The sequence below is a fragment of the Cetorhinus maximus genome, chromosome 4 (genome assembly GCF_964194155.1).
Source record: "Cetorhinus maximus chromosome 4, sCetMax3.hap1.1, whole genome shotgun sequence".
Classification (NCBI taxonomy): Eukaryota; Metazoa; Chordata; class Chondrichthyes; order Lamniformes; family Cetorhinidae; genus Cetorhinus; species Cetorhinus maximus.
Genome location: NC_135882.1, coordinates 123002072 through 123023155, shown reverse-complemented (window position 1 = coordinate 123023155; position 21084 = coordinate 123002072). Strand labels below are relative to the sequence as shown.

At 40.7% G+C, this 21084-nt stretch overlaps 1 protein-coding gene across 1 annotated transcript in view; it reads left to right on the top strand.

Annotated features, from left to right (window-relative positions):
• gra (granulito) overlaps positions 1–21084 on the top strand; it is a 220301-nt gene that overhangs the window by 84865 nt on the left and 114352 nt on the right. Inside the window, exon 3 of the mRNA XM_078539725.1 lies at positions 11806–11879. Coding sequence (XP_078395851.1) covers positions 11806–11879 — 74 coding nt within the window. The remainder of the gene's footprint in view (positions 1–11805; positions 11880–21084) is intronic.

Here is a 21084-nt window from a genome sequence, read left to right as displayed (position 1 = left end):
CCTTGCCTTTGCAGCTCCAGCAACTGAGGCATGACCGAGTCCAGAAGCTCGTTATCTGACTCAGACTCAGCAGATTCCTGGCCTCCAGCAGTCCTCTGAGTGCTGGGGACCTGGGAATCTCTGCCACCACCTGCTGTGGATCAGAAAGTGCAAGGTGCTCACAAATTGTGATCCCGAGGCTACTGTAAAGCTAGGTCTCACTGATGTGTATCTCTGCACTGGTGGAGGGTATGGGTGAGCGCTGTGACAGGACTCATGGAGTGTGCCTTCAGATTCCTCTTCAGAGGTTTCTTGGGGGCTTCATTGGAGGCACTGGGTTGTGGACTCTGTCGGCTGTTTGGCAGATGTCCCTGCGAAAGGAAAGAGAAATAATTAGTGCATGGCAGTGGCCTGTGAAACAGGACACATCACCTATAGCGTGGTTGTCTGATAGATGTTGCACTGCTGGTTCCTCACTTGGTAGAGCACTGCTGAACTCATTGTTAGCACAGGAATGGTCCAGATCCACTTCGGCCAGCTGGATGGCTCTGCTTTCAAACTCCGTGAGAACCTTGATTTCAGGCATTCCTCCACCAGTCTGCGATCTCTCCCTCTTGTCATGTGCCCGCTTGGCCTGCATGAATATAAGTGGAGAAAGTGTAAGTAGGATGCCTGCCAGGCCAGATGATAAGTATGCCTGATGGGGCAGTGAGTGGCCCCATGGATAGGTTGAGGACAATGAAGATGTGTTTGAGAGAGTGAATGATGATGTTCCTTTAACTGGCAGTGAGTGAGGGCCCTGTGGATGTGTGATGGGTTTGTGAGTGTGAGAGTTGAGAGTGATGAGAAGAGTGACTTATGCTGGCGGAACAGAGGAGATCATTCATCCACTTGTGGCACTGGGCATCTGTCCTCTTTTGCAGGTCGTTGGTGCTGACCACCGCTGCCACCACCTCCCAATCCAGATTGCTGATGTTGCTGTCTGTCTGGGTAGAGAGCATCATGACGGGCCTCCACAGCTGCCAAAAGGCGCTTCAGGGATGCGTCATTAAACCTGGGGGCTGCAGTCTTTTTGCCTTTCATGGCCATGTCTTCTGTGCAGCAGTCCTGGGCTGGAAACAGTGAGAGGTTTGCATGCGGCTGTACTTCAAATATGGTAAAACAAAAACAGAATTACCTGGAAAAACTCAGCAGGTCTGGCAGCATCGGTGGAGAAGAAATCAGTTGACGTTTTGAGTCCTCACGACCCCTCGGCAGAACTGAGTTTGATATGGTGCCTGGCGTGATGAAGCAGCAAATTGATGGCATGGCAGGCGAATGAGAGCCCATCATCGAAATTGCATGTTTCCCAGGAATGCATAATTAATGTGGTAGGTTTGGGACGATATGGCGTGAGAAGCCGCCATTGCAGCTGGCAGGCAAAATGTTGTTTTCCCTGCCCATTGCTGCACTTAATTCAAATCTAGGACGATTCCATCCAAGGTCTCTTTCTCTGTGGTTAAATATTTCTTCTGGTGTACATTCAATTTCCGTGAGAAATATCCTACCAGCTCCTCAAACCCTAATTCACCTTCTTGCAGCAACATGGCACCAATACTGATATCACTGGCATCAATAACCAACTTAAACTGCTTTGTAAAATCAGTTGCTAACAGAACAGGTAAAGTTGTTAGTACAGATTTCATGCTGATAAATGTGTTCTGACACTTTTATGCCCATTGGAATTTTCTGTCCTTTTTTTAATAATTCAGTCAGCGGAGTAGCTACACTGCTGAAGTTTAGCACGAATTTCTGATAAAATCGACTTACAACTACCATTACCACCTCCTGTCTATTCTCTCTGTTGAAGTATTTTTTGAGTGTATTTACATGGCAACTTGCTGCCTCTTCCTTCTATCTGGGATACTTATTATGTAGTTTACTTCAGTCAGTCTCTTTTCAGTCTGGTAAGGTCCACTGAACCTTGCCTTCAACGTTTCACCTGACACTGGCAACAATACTAACAACTTTTTCCCCAGCCACAAAGCTGCAAGCCTTTGCCTTTTTGTCTACCTTTGCCTTCATCACTTGTTGAGATATCTTTAAATGTTTTCTAGTTAATTCACACGCTCTGCTTAATCTCTCTCTTAATTCTGTCACATAATCCAGAAGATTTGGTTCAGGAATCTGATTCACTAATTTCTCCTGAATCAGAGTGAGATCCCAATCATGTGGATAGTCTTGATTTTTTGCTTTAATCATAGTCTTTCAAGTCTGATGCCACCTTTCTAAGGCATCTTCTGATTCAGGGTGATAAGGTTACAACCTAAATTGCTTTATTCCTAGGCTGTTCATTACTTCTTTAAACAGCTGTGACATGAACTTCAATCCCTGATCTGACTCTATTTCTTTTGGTAATCCGTACCTTGTAAAGAATTTGGTTAACTCCTCCACAATCATCTTTGCTATAATTTTCCTTAAAGGTATTGCTTCTAGAAATCTTGTGAACAAATGCATGATTGTCAGTAAGTACTGATTTCCACTTTTAGCCTTGGGGGGGTTCCTACGCAATCACTTAGGATCCTGTTAAAAAGATCCTCAAATGCTGGAATTGGAATTAAAGATGCAGGCTTAATCACTGCCTGAGGCTTTTCTATCACCTGACATGTGTGACATGTTTGACAGAATTTGACTACGCCTTTATGCACCCAGGCTAATAGAAATGCTTTCATATCATAGCTTGAGTTTCCCTAATTCCCAAATGTCCAGCCATTGGAATTTCATGAGCTACTCTCAAAATTTCATTCTGGTACTCAGATGGTATTACTACTTAGTGTACGACCCGCCCACTTTTCATCTGCTGGAACATGAGGCGGTCTCCATTTCCTCATTAACACATTGTTCTTAATGTAATAACATTCTGGAATGTATTCTGCTTCTGATTCCAAATAAACTGTTTAATATAATTTCTTTAAATCTGAATCCTTCTGCTGTAACTCTGCTAACTTCACTAAACTAATACCTCAACCTCAATCTCTTTACTCTTCTCCTCCTGCCTAATCCTTTCAAAGATTGATCCAGCCAACTGAATTTCAATATCCTTCCCATTTTTTAGATTCCTCCTCTTCCTGTTTAAAATTGTGTGTTTGTGAACTCGTTACCACACAACTTGGAAACAATCTAGTATACTCTTTCTGTAACACCTCTGCTGCTTGTCTCAACAGGCTGCTCTACTATAGTAGGCATCATCCATATCTGTGATTCAGCTATATCATCCCCGAGAATAAATTGAACCCCTGCAATGGGCAATTTCTCCACTACCCCAACAATCACCTTTCCTGTCTTCAAATAACTTTTTAAATTTACCTTACACAATGAAATTGGTTTGACTTCACCATGGATTCCTTTAATTAATATCTTGTCTTGCAATAACCCTTCTGGGCAACAGATAGCGCTATCCCATAACATTAAGGACTGGCTAGCCCCAGTACCCCTTAAAAATTTGACCTCTTTTCCTGCTCTTCCCTGTACACATGGATATATTTCCCCTTTGCATATAAAATCTTCAAACATCTCTGCCACCTGTTCTTCAGAACTCCCTTGGGTAAGTTGTGAATGCATTTCCGCTTTTCTTGCTACCACTGATTCTTCCTGCTCCACGTGTACACAAACCACAGACTTTCCTTGCCTCTGGATCTCATAGCCCACAGTACTCATATTTTCAGAACTTTTCTGAGTTCCAATTACCACAATCAATTTCCCGTTTAACCTCAAGACAACTTGACCTCGTGTGCCCTGCCTTGTTACAATGGTAACATATCAGTTTTCTTCCTTCAACTCCGCTTTCCACCTTACCATCTTTAATAGACTAGTATCCTTCAGATTGATCCTTATTACTAACATGTTTACCATCACTAGGTTTCATAAATTTCTAACTTCCCTGCTGATTTTTGCATGACCCTTTTCCTACACTTAACTGTTTCTGTGAAATATTATACATATTGCCTAAAACAGCAGCTTCCCTGATCCTTTTGCCGTCTTTCATCTAAATATGTCTTGATAGTTACTGGAATGCTATTCCTAACTTCATCCATAATCATAGCCTCTCTTACATTTTTGATAGTCTTATCCAACTTTAATGCCCTGAACCACTGATCCCAGATTATTTCTTTTTCTCTTGCAAACTCTACATAAGCCTGATTGATTAACTTTTTTCCTTAAAGCCCTAAACTTCAACTGATAAGCTTCAAGGACAAGCTCATAAGCATTTAATATTGCCTTCTTTACTGTTTTGTAATCCGCAGACTGCTTCTCTGATAAGCTTGCGAACACATTCATTGCTGTACCTGAAAAAGCACTTTGACTTGTAACATGATAACCCAAGCATGCCTTGGCCAATTCAATTTCATAGCTATTTTTTCAAATGAGGTTAAATATCTTTCAGCTCCATCCTCTGTAAGTTTAGACATTAGCTGCAGATTTTTAGTAAAATCAAACTCCTCCGAAGAATCAAACTCACCATCTGAATCACTATCTCTCCTTTCTTCCTTCATTTCAAGTTTCACTTTAGACAATTCATACTATCTGGCTTCTTTCTCTCTCTGAAGCTTCCTTTTTCTTTCCCTCTCTCTTGCCTCAATTGTTAACTCCTCTCTCTGAAGTTTATAGTCAAGCTTTCACATTTCTATCTCTCGTAATCTTTTCTTTTCCTTTTCCTGCTCCTCTTTGTCCAGTTGAAGTTATTTTAGTTCTATATCTTCTTTTTTCTTTTTTTTCTAACTTGGGTTTTTTTCTGAATTTTTTAGTTCTATATCTTTCAATCTATCTTTTTCTTTTTTTTTTCTAACCTGAGTTTTTTTCATTTTGCTTTTTTTTTAATCTATCTTCCAATTCTAGTTTTTGTCTTTCTCTATCTTTTTCTATATTAAGCTGTTTCATTTGCAACTGAAGGCTTGCTATCTCCAGCTGTAACACACTAGTTTCAGGTATCCCTTCCACTAACTTCAAATGCTGGGTAAGCACCTCAACCATGACAGCCTAATGAAATTCCGCTTTTTTATCTCTACCTGCACTTTCTCTGCTATTTCTTTCAACTGAGTTTTAGTCAGAGATTTCAAATATTCTGCAGATATATTTTTCACTTCCAGAAAAGTCATAGCAATTGCTAAAGCCATCTTGCAGTCTAACCACTTCAACCCCCTCAATACAAAACTCCGGAGTTTAGAGTTCTTCTCGTACTTGTATCCCTTGGATTCACAAACTCCAACCCAATCAAGGAATTTTAATGATCCCAGCCAAGCCCCCAAATTTATGACCACAGCTGGTGTTAATGCTGCGCAAACCAAATCCCAGAGAGAAACTTGGTTTATGGGTCACAACGTTTTTTTTCGTATTCTAATAACGGGAAGACGACATACCAATCTCAGCAGTAAGAGGTCCAGTGACACATCTGAGTTTTTAAAAATTAAAATTAAAAGTTTTATTAACAAAAAAAACTTAAATACACAACATTACAGTTACACAATTAAGGTTAGTCTTACAAACATTCCATCCAAAACATTCTACTTGGTCAGACCCACAAGTAATCACTTTCAAGGCAACAAACCCTTATAGATATCTAAATATGGAATCCAGTTATATCACACAAGGCAGACCGCTATAGCTCCAATAGTGGCATACCAATTGACCTATACCCTCTTCCACTTTGGAATCAAACTGCTTGCTGCAGCTCAAGGCTTCTCAGTAGCTCAAACAGCTCCAACTATCTCCAGCTTAATGGCTCGACAGATATCCAGCTCAATAGCTAAAAACCAGCTATCCACAGTAACTCTAATATATCTTTTTCCCCTTTCAGCTCAATCTCATTGTTCTCATACCCCTTTGAAACTCAAACACTTCCAATTATAAGATCTTTCGTGTTTCCATATTGTCTTTGCTTTTGGGTCAATAAAAATATAATATCCCCACTACTATTTACCTTTGGACTTGTGCAAGATGCAAACATTTTCCCCGTCAACTCTGACTCTCCTTTGAAATTCAGCAACCTACCAACTTATCTAAAAATGCAAATGTTAGATTTAACCTCCTTACTTGTACCTCAAACTTAAGACCTTTAACTTTTCATGTTTCCAAACATCCAGACATCAAACTTCTATCAAACTCTTGCCCAGCTTAATTAAATCACACACACACAGATGCCCAGCCTTCTTTACAGAATAACACAATATTCCCCAAAATATTTTTAAAAAGTAACATCCATTCTCACAATAAGCAAGGGGGCAGGCAGGAATTTTAAATTGAGGGTACAATTAGGTCAGCCATAATCTTGTTGAATGGTGTGGCAGGCTCGAGGGGCCAAGTGGCTTAGTCCTACTCTTAATTTATATGTTTGTATGTATTGTAAGCCTTTTCTTTTAATTTAATACTATCCTTAATTTCCCTAGTAAACCATGGATGGATCTTTCTTGTTGAATTTAGTTTTTTAATGGAACATATTTTTGTTGACAATTTTGAATTATTTCTTTAAAGATTAACCACTGTGCCTTTCAGTCTATTTACCCAATCAACTTTAGCCAGATTTCCCGTTATACAATTGTCCTTGTTTAAAGTTTAAAATTCATATTTTGGACTTGAAAATGTCACACTCAAACATCGTAATACAATTGAATTTCATATTATAATTTTCCCAGTGTACCTTCTACTATTAGTTTGTGAATTAGCACTGCCTCATTACACAACATTAGACCTAAAATAGCTTTGAAACTACTTAGCTCCAAACATATTGTTCTATGAGTTGTGAAAGAATCTACAAACTCACCTTCCAGACTATCTTTGCCAATTTGATTTGTCCATTCTGAATGAAGATTAATGTCCTCCATGATTATTACATTGCTTTTGTTACAAGCTCCAATCATTTCTTACTTAAAGCTCTGTGCAATGGTGTAGCTACTGTTAGGGGGCCTATCAACTCTTCCCACCTGCATTTTCTGACCCTTGTTATTTCTGATCTCTACCCATACTTATTCTACTTCCTGATCTTCTGAGCCAAATTCCTTTCTTACTACTATCATTATGCCATACTTTATTATCATGACTACTATTCCTTTTTCATTCTGTCTGTCTTTTCAAAATATTGTGTATCCTGGAATATGAATTTCTCACCCCTTGTCACCATGCAACCATGTGCCTGTAATGGTGATTATATCAAACTGATTTATCTTTATTGTGCCGTTAGTTCATCTATCTTATGAATGCTTTGTGCATTTAGATAAAGAACCTTTAATTTTATTTTCACACCACTATTCTTTGCATGGATCTTATTGCTGGTGCACTTTTTCATTCAACTCACTTATCCTTCCTGCCCCACTCTGCTTGTCTTTACCAAAATCACTATTTGCTTTATTACATCAACTTTTCTCTTTAGATTTCTAAATCTCCCTTCACCTGACCTAGCTGACCCCAGCCCAGTTGAAATGAAGCCTATCTCAAAGGAACAGCTCCCTCTTTCCCCAGTACAAGCGCTAGTACCCCCTGAATTGCTGTAGAGTATATTCAAGTTGGATATTGATAGATTTTTGGATATTAAGGAAATGAATTGATATGGAGACAGTGCAGAAAGGTGTAGCTGGGGAAAGACCAGCCATGAACTTACTGAATGGTGGAATGGACTCAAGGTAGGCTGAAAGGCCTACTCCTGTTTCCATTTCTTATGTGTTGATGTTCCTGAGATTAAGGGGAGATTTGATAAGAGTTGTTTCAAATCATGAAATGTTTTGATAGAGTAAATTAAAAATTGTTAAGAAATGGCAGAAGGTCAGTAACCAGAGTACATAGATTTTATGGTAACGGCAGAAAAAACAGGTGAAATGAGGGGAAAAAATGTATGCAGTAAATTGTTGTTTTTTGTAATGCACTGCTTGAAAGGGTGGTGGAAGCATATTTAATAATAACTTTCAAAAGATAACTGGACAAATGCTTAAAGGGGACAAGTTCAAGGGCTATGGAAAAAGAACAGACAGGATGACAAAGAGCAGGAGGAGCCATTCTGTTACCAGAAACCTTTAAGTACTAGTTTGTAATCATTCCTAGATACCAATTATTCTATACAGTAGGTCTTTAACAGATAAAGGAAGAGACTAAATCATAAATCAAAATCATATCATGATTTTTTAAATAATTAAAACAATATGGTGGTGAAATATGCATTTTATAAACTTTTTTTATTCACTCATGGGATGGGAGCACTGCTAGACCAGCCCTAACTGCCCTTGTTCAGCGATGATTTAAGTGTCAACCACATTGCTGTGGGTCTGGAGTTACATGTAGGCCAGATCAGGTAAGGGGACAGCAGATTTCCTTCCCTAAAGGACATTAGTGAACCAGATGGGTTTTTACAACAATCGACAATGGTTTCATGGTCATTATTAGAAATATATGCAGTAAATTTCGTTTTTTTTTGTTGAATTCAAATTCCACCATCTGCCATGGCAGGATTCAAACCCAGGTCCCCAGAGCATTACCCTAGGTCTCTGGATTACTAGTCCAGTGACAATACCACTACACCATCACCTCCCCTTGTAATGCAATAACAAAATTTCAAAATCAGAAATATGTATGCTCTTGTTCCTGTTTAACTGCACCAACCTTTCTCAGTTTGATAGATCCTTTGTATGTTGACGTGTTCATTATGCATTATATGAAATGGGTTTGGATGTTCTGCAGATGCTGGAAATCTGAAATATAAACAGAAAATATTGGAAACACTCAGCAGGCCAGGGAGCATATGTGGAGAGAGAAACTGTGTCAACATTTCAGGTCCACAATCTTCACTGGTTCTGATGAAGGGTCACTGACCCCTGTTTCTCTCTGCGCAAATGCTGCCAGATGTGCTGAATATTTCCAACACCTCCTGTTTCTATTGGTGCAAAAATACCCTGTTTGGCCAGCCCTTCAAAAAAGCAGTCAGACTTCTTTTTCAGCCTTTCATTTCCCTTCAGCAAGAAACCCAACAACAGCTGCCTGAGATCTGGTTTGGCGCAACATTAAACATGAAAGGCAATGGACCCTGACAATAGGACTGAAAACATGTGCTCCAGAACTAACCGTGCCCCTAGCCAAGCTGTTCCAGTACAACCACAACACTGACAATGACCTGGCAATGTGGAAAATTGCCCAGGTATGTCCTGCCCACAAAAAACAGGACAAATCCAACTCAGCCAGTACTGCCCCATCAGTCTACTCTCAATCATCAACACGGTGATGGGAGTGTCATCTACAGTGCTATCAAGCAGCACTTACACAACAATAATCTGCTCACTGACACTCAGTTTGGGTTCTGCCAGGGCCAGTCATCTCCTGACCTCATTATGGCTTTGGTCCAAACATAGACAATAGAGCTGAACTCAAAAAGTGAGATGAGAGTGACTGCCCTTGACATCAAGGCAATATTGACCAAGTATGGCATCAAGGAGCCCGAGCAAAACTGAAGTAAATGGAAATCAGAATGGAGACTCTCCACTGGTTGGAAGCATACTTAGTATAAAGGAATATTGTTGTTGTTGTTGGGGATCAATCATCTCAGTCCCGGGACAGCACTGCAGAAGCTCCTCAGGGTAGTGTCCTCAGCCCAAACCCTCTTCAGCAGTTTCAACAATGACCTTCCCTCCATCATAAGGTCAGAAGTGGGGATGTTCGCTAATGATTGCACAATGTTCAGCACCATTTGTGACTCTTCAGATACTGAAAGAGTCCCTGTCCACATGCAGCAAGACCTAGACAATATTCAGAATTGGGTAAGTAACATTTGCATTGGACAAGGGCAATGACCATCTCCAACGCAATGAGAATCTAACCATCGCCCCTTGAAATTAAATGGCATTACCATCGCTGAATCCCCCACTGTCAACATCCTGGTGGTTACTGTTGACCAGAATCTAAACTGGACTGTAACATAATTGGTTAATAGTTATGGTAATAAAATAGTGATGCGCATCATGCTATAACAGTGACATCAGCAGTCATGTGCTGGAGACCCCGTCAAGCAGATGGAACAGTCTTTACACGAGAAATGTAGAATCCAATCGTGCACATAGCATTAATAAAGTAGTTTTGAAGTAACCTTCCTGAGCCTGACCTGTGTCACTCGTAAGTAGAACGAAACAGCCTCAGTATAAATTAAGCCATGAGACAAACCACAAAACACGGACCAGCCATATGAATACTGTGGCTACAAGAAAGAGTAGGTCAGAGGCTGGGAATTCTGCCGAGAGTAACTCACCTCCTGATTACCCAAAGCCTGTCCACCATCTACAAGACACAAGTCAGGAGTGCAATGGAATACTCTCCACTTGCCTGGATGAGTGCAGTTCTAACAACACTCAAGAAGCTCAATGCCATCCAGGAAAAAGCAGCCTGCCCATCACCTTAAACATTCAATCCCTCCACCACTGACAAACAGTGGCAGCAGTGTGTATCGTCTACAAAATGCACTGCAGCAATTCACCAAGGCTCCTTGGACAGAACTTCCAAACTTGAGACCTCTACCATCTAAAAGGACAAGCGCAGCAGATGTATGGGAACACCACCACTTGCAAGTTACCCTCCAGGCCACACACCATCCTGACTTGGAACTATATCACCATTCCTTCACTGTCACTGGGACAATATTCTGGAACTCCCTTCCTCACAACACTGTGGGTGTACCAATATCACCATGAACTGCAGCGGTTCAAGAAGGCGGCTCATCACCACTTTCTCAAGGTCAATTAGAGTTTGGCAATAAATGCTGGCCAGCCAGCGATGCCCACATCATGTGAAATAATTTTAAAAAACTCAGCTCATGGTGAGAATAGGGACTCTTTAACACAAAGGAGTGTTGAGGCAAATATTATAGATGCATTTAAGGGGAAGATAAACAAGCATATGAGGGAGTAGGGAATAGAATGTTACGTTGATTGATTTAGATGAGGAATGATGGGAGGAGATCCATGTTGAGCATAAATGGCAGCATGGCCTGGTTGGGCTGACTGGTTTGTGTTTTTGCTGCACGTTATAAGTAATGCTTTGCAATTGTAAGTTAAAAATTTACTGTAGCATGTATAAATTAAGTTATCTTCATTGCCACCTAAGGTTGCAGTTATTTAAAAAAAAAGACTTGAAAACAATTTGATTCTGCAAACTCTGTTTTATTTACATAACAATGTGTGCCACATGAAATGTTGAAAAACATATATAACCTCATAAATGTATATACAGATATCCCCCATTTAAACAAGTTCTAATAACATGTTTTTGTTTTAATGCAGTTTGTATAATAGGGAACTTGCTCAAATAGTGCTGCTGGCCTAGACATCCATTTTCATTTTAAAGTGGTTATTGCGCATGCACCAAGAAATGCATTGCAACTGCACAGTCCCAGGCTGCTTTTCCAAAACAGTGTTCCCGCCACCTTGCTTGCCATTCGAATCCAAACCCCGTCGCTCCCTTCTGCCCACCACCTGTCCTTATATCCTTGCTCCTTCTGTTCACTTGCTACCCCTATCCCAATCCCCATTGAAACCAATTAAAATTTTGCTGAAAATCTTCTGCTGATTCATCAGATTGTTTGCAGAATTAGATATGTATATTTTTAGTTATGCAGTTGTTAAATTTGTGATGTTACTTGCGTGAATGCTGAAAAAGTTGGAGCCTGATCTGTTAAGAATTTAGAAGATCAATCCAGGGATGTCCAGTTCTTCAACAGTTGCATTCCCCAATTGATATTTTGCATGGAAATGAGAAAACTCAGAATGAAAGTGTGGAGAATTGTGTATTAATAATCTGTTAATTTTTAATTTACCTTTCCATTAGATTCTGCTGTATGTATTGATTACCTACCACCGGTTTTACATCAAAATGAAGTTTCATGGAGTGAAGAGAACTGGGTATGATCAATTCCATTTGTAAGATGCTTTTCTATGATCTATTTTCTTGCTCAGCAGAGTTTAGTTAATTTCTGTTTAATGGGACAGAACTGATGGAAATTATAGAAATGTTCAGCTTTTGCAGTTATTGAGAAGGACACTGAGTGGCAGTATTTTAGTTTCTCTGGTGGGTGGGAATGTCTTGTCATTTTCAACAAATGAACTGATTAGTCACCACAATATTTATGCTGCTACTGATTTGCTCAACCGCACCTTCACTTCCATTTTTGATGCTCTAGTCCCCAATAAAATCATTAATGTCTCGCATCCTGGTCATTCCCTCTTGTACAGCCCTCATCTCCGCTCACACAAATCCAAGGTAGGAGTCTTGAAAAGATCTAGCAGACAACTGTTTTCACCATTCACTGTCACATCTTGCTTGACAATGTAAAACACTATTGGATGGGTGCGGGAAAGAACAGAAGGAGGGCAGAAGAGATTAAATAACAAAAGTTTTTATGATAATGGGTAAAGAAATGAAAGATGTGTCCAGATGGGGTGTGGATATGGACACATCTTTTGTTTCTTCATTTTATCCATTACCACAAAACCTTTTGTCATTTAATCTGTCCTGCCCTGCACCCTATAATAGACCTCCCCTTTTGTTCTTCCTCCCCCACCTTTCACTTGCTCAAAACTTAGTACATTTCAATCTTTTCTCAGTTCTGATGAAGGGTTATCATGACGCGAAGCATTAAGACCATAAGACATAGGAGCAGAAATTAGGCCATTCGGCCCATCGAATCTGCTCAGCCATTCAATCATGGCTGATAAGTTTCTCAACCCCATTCTCCCGCCTTCTCCCTGTAACCTTTGGTCCCCTTACCAATCAAGAACCTATCTATCTCAGTCTTAAATGCACTCAATGACCTGGCCTCCACAGCCTTCTGTGCCAATGAATTCCATAGATTCACCACTCTCTGGCTAAAGAAGTTTCTCCTCATCTCTGTTCTAAAAGGTCTTCCCTTTACTCTGAGGTTGTGCCCTCGGGTCCTAGTCTCTCCTACTAATGGAAACATCTTCCCCACGTCCACTCTATCCAGGCCTTTCAGTATTCTGTAAGTTTCAATCAGATCCCCCCTCATCCTTCTAAACTCCATCGAGTATAGATCCACAGTCCTCAAACGTTCCTCATATGTTAAGCCTTTCATTCCTGGGATCATTCTCGTGAACCTCCGCTGGACCTTCTCCAGGGCCAGCACATCCTTCCTGAGATACGGGGCCCAAAATTGCTCACAATATTCTAAATGTGGTCTGACCAGAGCCTTATAAAGCCTCAGCAGCACATCCCTGCTTTTATATTCTAGTCCCCTCGAAATAAATGCCAACATTGCATTTGCCCTCCTAACTACCGACTCAACCTGCAAGTTAACCTTAAGAGAATCCTGGACTAGGACTCCCAAGTCCCTTTGCACTCCAGATTTCTGAATTCTCTCCCCATTTAAAAAATAGTCTATGCCTCTATTCTTCCTACCAAAGTGTATGACATCACACTTCCCACTTTGTATTCCATCTGCCACTTCTTTGCCCATTCTCCTAACCTGTCCAAATCCTTCTGCAGCCTCCCCGCCTCCTCAATACTATCTGTCCCTCCACCTATCTTTGTATCATCTGCAAACTTAGCCAGGATGCCCTCAGTTCCTTCATCTAGATCATTAATGTGTAAAGTGAAAAGTTGTGGTCCCAACACTGACCCCTGCGGAACTCCACTGGTCACCGGCTGCCATCCTGAGACGGACCCTCTTATCTCCACTCTCTGCCTCCTGCCAGACAGCCAATCTTCTATCCATGCTAGTACCTTGCCTCTAACACTATGGGCTCTTATCTTACTGAGCAGCCTCCTGTGCGGCACCTTGTCAAAGGCCTTCTGGAAGTCCAAGTAGTTAACATCCATTGGCTCTCCTTTGTCTAACCTACTCGTTACCTCCTCAAAGAATTCTAACAGATTTGTCAGGCATGACCTCCCCTTGATGAAACCATGCTGACTTTGCCTGATTTTACCATGCATTTCCAAGTATTCTGCAATCTCATCCTTAATAATGGACTCTAAAATCTTACCAACGACCGAGGTCAGGCTAATCGGCCTGTAATTTCCCATCTTTTGCCTCACTCCCTTCTTAAACAGGGGGGTTACATTAGGGATTTTCCAGTCCTCTGGGACCCTCCCTGACTCCAGTGATTCCTGAAAGATCGCCACTAACGCCTCCACTATCTCTTCAGCTATCTCCTTCAGAACTTTCTTTCCACAGATGCTGCTTGACCAGCTGAGTGTTCCCAACATTTTCTGTTTTTATTTCAGATTTCCAGCATCTGCAGTATTTGTAAAGCAGTATTGGGTCCCCTATCATCTTCTAAAACTGCTTACTATTTCAGGTTCATCCCAGAATGCATAGATAATCCCTGGCTTCTTTTCTTTACTGCAAACCATACCCTTAAACCCCTGTCCACTATCTCCTCTACCTTCACTTCTAATCATAAGTGGGAGGAGTCCATGGACTTCTTTGGAAGGTCTCAACTGTGGTGACAATCGGCTACCTCTACCACTTTCCTTCATACACTAGCCCACCAAGCCAAATTTTATTTAGTTCCTTGAGCCATAGCCCTGAACTCACATCTTTCTCCAGTTCCCCTGTCTCCCTTTATGCCTTCTTTGCACTCACCTTGTCCATGAGACCCAACTCCTGCTCCCTTGATCCTATTTCCACCGAACTAAACTTCCTATTCTGGCCCCCATGTTAACTGATGTTGTTGAGGATTCACTTTCTCCAGGTACTATCCCTCTCTCCTTTGAATCTGCCATTATCACCCTCTCCTCAATAAAAATACCCTTAATCCCACCACCCTTGTAAACTATCATCCCATCCTCTCCAACATTCTTGAACATGTTAGTCACAGAATCACAGATTTATTAAAGCACAGGAGGAGGCCATTTGGACCATCGTGTCTGTGCTGTCTCTCTGAATGAGCAATTCACATGGTGCCATTCGCCTGCCTTCTCCCTGTAAACCTGTACATTCTTCCTTTTCAGATAATAATCCAATTCCCTCTAGAAAGCCTCAATTGAATCTGCCTCCACCACATTATCAAGCAGTGTATTCCAAACCTTATTCATTTGCTGCATGAAAAAGTTTCTCCTCATGTCTCCATTGCTTCTTTTGGCAATTTCCTTAAATCTGTGCCCTCTTGTTCTTGATCCTTCAACCAATGGGAACAGTTTTTCCCTATCTACTCTGTCCAGACCCCTCATGATTTTGAATACCTCTATCAAATCTCCTCTCAACCTGCTCTTTTCCAAGGAAAACAGCCTTAACTCCTCCAATCTATCTATGTAACTGAAGTTCCTCATCCCTGGAACCATTCTTAAGAATCTTTTCTGCACTGCCTGTAAAGTGTGGTGCCCAGAACTAGACACAGTATTCCAGTTGTGGCTGAACCATTTTTTATACAAGATTCACACAACCTCCTTGCTTTCCTACTCTATGCCCCTATTAATAAATCCTAGGTTGTTGTATGCTTCATTAATCACAAATTTAATTAGAAGGTGGCAGGTCCTGCCACCTTCAATGACTTATGCACATAAACACCCAAGTCCCTCAACTCATGCATCCTCTTTAGAATTGTACTGATTATTTTATATTGTCTCTCTATGTTCTTCAAAATTAACCTGTCCACTTGTCTGCCCATTCCACCAACTTGTTTATGTCCTTTTGAAGTTCTATCCTTTCCTTTTCATAGTTTACAATGCTTCCAACTTAATTTCAAAATTTATAGATGACACATATGTCCTGTACACCAAGGTCGAGGTCATTAATGTATATCAAGAAATGCAAGGGTCCCAACGCTGACCCCTGCATGGGAAATCCACTACAAACATTCCCCCAGTCCAAAACACATCTGTTAACCACTATTCTGTTTCCTGTCACTCAGCCAATGTTGCTACTGTCTCTTTTATTCCATGAGCTATAAATTTGCTCACAAGTCTGTTGTGTGGAACTATATCAGATACTTCTGGAAGTCCTTGTACACCATATCAACAGCATTGCCCTCAACAACCCTCTCTGTCACCTCTTCAAACAACTCTAGCAAGTTAGTTAAACATCATTTGGCTTTAACAAATCCATGCAGGCTTTCCTTAATTAGTCCACATTTGCCCAGTGACCATTAATTTTTGCTCTGAATTATTCTTTCTAGAAACTTACCTACCACCAAAGTTAAATTGACTGACCTCTAGTTGCTGGGCTTACCTTTACACCCTTTTTTGAACATGGGTATGATATTTGCAATTCTCCAGTTCTCTGGCACCACCCCTGAGTCTAAGGAAGACCTAAGAAAGTTATGACCAGTGCCGCCGCAATTTCCAGTCTCACTTCCTCAGTATCCTTGGATGCACCTCATCTGATCCTGATGCCTTATCAACTTTAAGTACAGGCTGCCTATCCAATACCTCCTTATCAATTGTAAACACTTCTAGTGTCTGAATTACCCCCTCTTACACAATGATCTGGAAGCATTTCTTCCTTGGTAAAGATAGATGCAAAATATTCATTTAGTACCTCACCTATGCCTCCATGCATAAATCCCCTGTTTGGTCCCTAATTGGCCCAATTCCTCTTTTTACCAACCTCTTACAATGTATATGCCTATATAAAAATTTTGAATTCTATTTTATGTTAGCTGCCAGTCTCTTTTTGTACTCTCTCTTTGCTTCTTTTATATGCATTTTCACTTCCCCTCTGAACTGTACCCAAACTATCCTTCTTTAAAAGTAGCCTATTGTTCAGTTAGTGTTTTTCCTGCCAACCTTTCATCACAATTTATCCTTACCCCACTGAAGTTTATTTTCCACCAAATAATTATTCTTGCTCTGGATTGTTTTTATCCTTTTCCATAGCCAACCTAAACATTACAATAGAACGATCACTGTCCCCTAATTGTTTTCTGATTGACACCTGATCCACTTGGCCCACCTTATTCCCAAGAACCAGGTTTAGACGTGCCTCCTTTCTCGAATTGGACTTGAAACATACAGCTGCAGAAAATGATCTTGAACACACTCTCGGAACTCTTGCCCCTCTCTGCCCTTTAAACTATTACCATACCAGTGTATATTTGGATAATTATAGCCCCCCATTATAACTGCCCTACAATTCTTTCACTCCTCTGTAATTTCCTTGCAAATTTGTTTCTCTACATTTTTTCCACTTGTTGGTGACCTATATATTACATTGAGCAGTTTAATTGCACCTTTTTTGTTCCTCAGCTCCAGCCAAATAGATTCTGCCCTTGATCCCTCTGGGACATCCTCTTTCTCAGGCACCGCAATGTTACCCTTAATTAATACTACCACCCCTCCCCTTTTCTTCCTTTCCTTTTTTTTTAACACCTTGTATCCAGGAATACTTAATACTAGTCCTGCCATTCTTTGAGCCACATCACTGTTATAGCCACAACATCATATTTCCATATGGTAATCTGCACCTGTAACTCACCAATCCTATTTACTACACTCTGTGCATTCATATACATGCACAATAACCCCAATTTAGACTTTATTACTTTCTCCCGTACTCTGAACACCTAATAACTTATTCTTTCCTACTCTAGTGCCATCTGCCTATCCCAGTATTCTGCACCCCTTGGTATTCCTCTCTGATATTACCTATTGGCACCACTGCCAAGTTAGTTTAAACCCTTCCAAATAGCACGAGCAAATCGCCCTGCAAGGAACTCAGTATTTAGGTTCAACCCAAATGGCCGTGTAGGCCCCATCTCCCCCTGCACATGTCCCAATGTCCCAGGAATCTAAAGTCCTCCCTCCTGCACCACCTTTCCAGCCTCATATTTATCTGCTTTATCTTCCTATTCCTGTATGCACATGTGTCTGGTATTGGGAGTAATCCAGAGATTACTACTTTTGAGGCCGTGCTTGCTAATTTCCTGGCTATCCAGAACAAGTTAAATGTTTTTTTCTACTAAATCTGTGCCATCAATCCTGAACTCCATGTTTGAATACCTCTAATCATGTTTCTGCCCCTGCCGCTCTTGACTCTGAGTCAGAAAGTTCCAGGTTCAATTCCCAGTCCAAGACTTGAGTACAAAAGTCAAGACTGATACTCCAATGCAGTAGTGAGGAGATGCTGCACAGCTGAAGGTGCCATCTTTCAGTTGAGACATTAAAATGAGGCCTGTCTTCCCTCTTACTGGATGTAAAAGATCACAAGGCACTATGTCAAAGATGAGTAGGGGAATTATCCCCGATATCCTGACCAATATTTATTCCTCAATCCACATTGCAAAAGCAGATTATCTGTTCATTATCATATTGATGATGTGGGCACTGGCTGTGTGGAAATTGGCTGGCATGTTTTCTTACAATTGCGATTACATTTCAAAAGTACCTCATTGGCTGTAAAGCACTTTGAGACGTCTGGGAGCAATGAAAGGTGCTATATAAATGTAAATCTGTCTGTCTTTCTTCCTGGAGTACTGAAATGGGTCTTATCAAAGTTACAAATAACATCCTGTGTGACTGGGATAAAGGTAAACTAGATCTCCTTGTGTCTTCATGACCTGTATGCAATCTTTGACACAGTTAATCACACTATTCTCTTCCAATGGCTTTCCACCATCTTCCAGCTGAACAGGGCTGTATTTGCTAGATTCCATTTTTGGCTACCTAATTGTAGCCAAAGTATTACTTACAGTGGTTTCTCTCCCCTCTCCCTCTGATTTCCTCCAAGGATCTATCCTTAGCCCTCTTTCTCTTTCTCATCTACATGCTGCACCTCAGGAACATCATCCGAAAGTACAGCATTAGTTTTCATATGTACGGTTTTTGACACCCAGCGCAACCTCTCTACCACTTCTCTCAACTTCTCCATTGTTGCTAAATTATCGGACTATTTATCTGATATTCATTACTGAATAAGCAGAGTTAAAATTGGGAAGGCCGAATCCATTGTCTTCAGTCCCTATTCCAAACTCTGTTCTGTAGCTGTTGACTCCACCCTCTCCCTGGCAACTGTCTGAGACTAAACCAGGCTGTTCAGAACCTTGGTGTTATATTTGTCTCAGACATAAACTTCCAGTCTCATATTTGTACCATCACTAAGACCATCTATTTCTACCTCTGTAATATTACCCGACTTTGCCCTCACCTCAGCTCATCTGCTGCTAAACCCTGATTCATGTCTTTGTTACCCCTAGTTTTGACTATTCCAGTGCACTCCTGGCTAGACTCCCGCAATGTATCCTACATAAACCTGAAGTCATTCAAAACTCAGCTGCCAATGTTCATCCTCACACCAAGTCCTGTTCCTCTATGCCTCCTGCAGGTTGCTGACCTACATTAGTTTCTGGTCAAGTAATTCCCCGGTTTTAAAATTCTGATCATTGTTTTCAAATCTCCCCAGTGTCTCAACCCTCTATCTCTACAATCTCCTCCAGCTTAACAACCATCTGAGATATCTGTGCTCATCTAATTCTGGCTTTTTGGGCATCACTGATTTTAATTACTCTGCCATTGGTGACCATGCTTCAGCTGCTCAGTTAGGCCTTAAGTTTTGCAATTCCCTCCCCAAACTGTTCTGCCTTGCTACTTCTCTTTCTTCCTTTAAGATGCTCCTTAAAGCCTTCCTCTACAACTAAGCTTTTAGCCACCTGTCCTCATATCACATTACGTAGCCCAATGTCTAATTTTGCTTTATAAAGCTCCTGCAAAGCATCTTGTGACATTTTATTATGTTAAAGGTCTATTCTAAGAAATGTGCTCTGGCGTTTCACAACTAATGATCAGGAAAACAGACTCTGAGCTAAGAATGTAAAGGTTAATTCATGAATGAAAACATGGTCACAGTTTATTATGGGACCACTTCCAAATCTGAAGGATGGAGAATTTTAATAAGTATTTTTATCTGTGAAGTTTGTCAAATAATCTTTAGCTCTTTAGATGGAACAGTTAGGACTGCCATATATATTTAAAGTCTTCTGTATGGTGACCCTTTTTGCCCATATTAAGCTTACACTTATTATATTTTAGAATAGATAATCCTACTCATCTGTCACATTGTAGTTGTTGGTTTTCTGCTACTGAATGGCATTGTGGTGCAAGTCATTCCAACCTGCCCACTATTTTTTAACTGCAAAAACCAGCTTCGTAGAACCTGTATTTTTGGCACTATTTGTGCTGTTTTGGGTATAAAATGGCATCCATGCTGCACACTTTGTGTGGGCTACATCTGATGCTATTTTGGTGAGGGTGTTAGTGTGTAAATTAGGAGCACGTGCGGGAAGTTGCAAAGTAGGAAGATTATGACGTCAGTAAGTGTGTAATGCTGATTTGATGCCACTGGTGCCATTTCTAACCTCAGTACTCCAGGTAATGTTCTCCCTTAAACACATACATTCAGCAATAGGAAGGGCAGCCCAATGAGTGCTATTTAAAGGGATCATTACTTACAAGTTAGTGGTTGATTTTTACTGGTTGTTGCTGAGATTGTAGAAGTGATATGAGGGGATTTTTACTGCTACTTAAAGTTGATGAAGTCTACAAAAAGTGGTGTTGCATGTGGTGAAGGTCTTGGTTTTGACTTCTTGAGTTCAATTCAGGCCACTTGCCTCCATTATGTATACTGCAGTTACCCATTCCATTTGGCTTGCAGACTGATAGGTCTGTAATATGCCTTTAAGGATAGCAGCATGCCATCACTTTAAAGGAATTGTGTCATATTATCTAGCCTCTGTTTCAATTTGGCCATGGCGAAACCAACTGCTGTGAAACTCTCAGCATACAACAGTTCACTAATTCATGTGCCATGTCCATAGGAAAAATTTCATAGGTTCCATTGTCTTGGAATGCAAGTAAGATCCATTTTCCTAGGTACCACAAATGATCCATATTGTGGAGACTAAAGTATCAGCATGCCGTGACCTTGCACTAGTGACAATCCACGGAATTAGTCAGACATCATATAGCAGATCGACTTCAGAAACTGCTCTATCTCCTCAGTTCATGATCTAACATCGAATATCCAGAATGTTTTGGCAAAATTAGCAGTTTCAAGGGAGCTGCAACATTACACTTGCAGGGGAATGTAATTGATCTGGCACGTATTGTGCAACACAAATGCCAGCAGCTACAAGAAGAAACAGTGAAAGATTCTACACT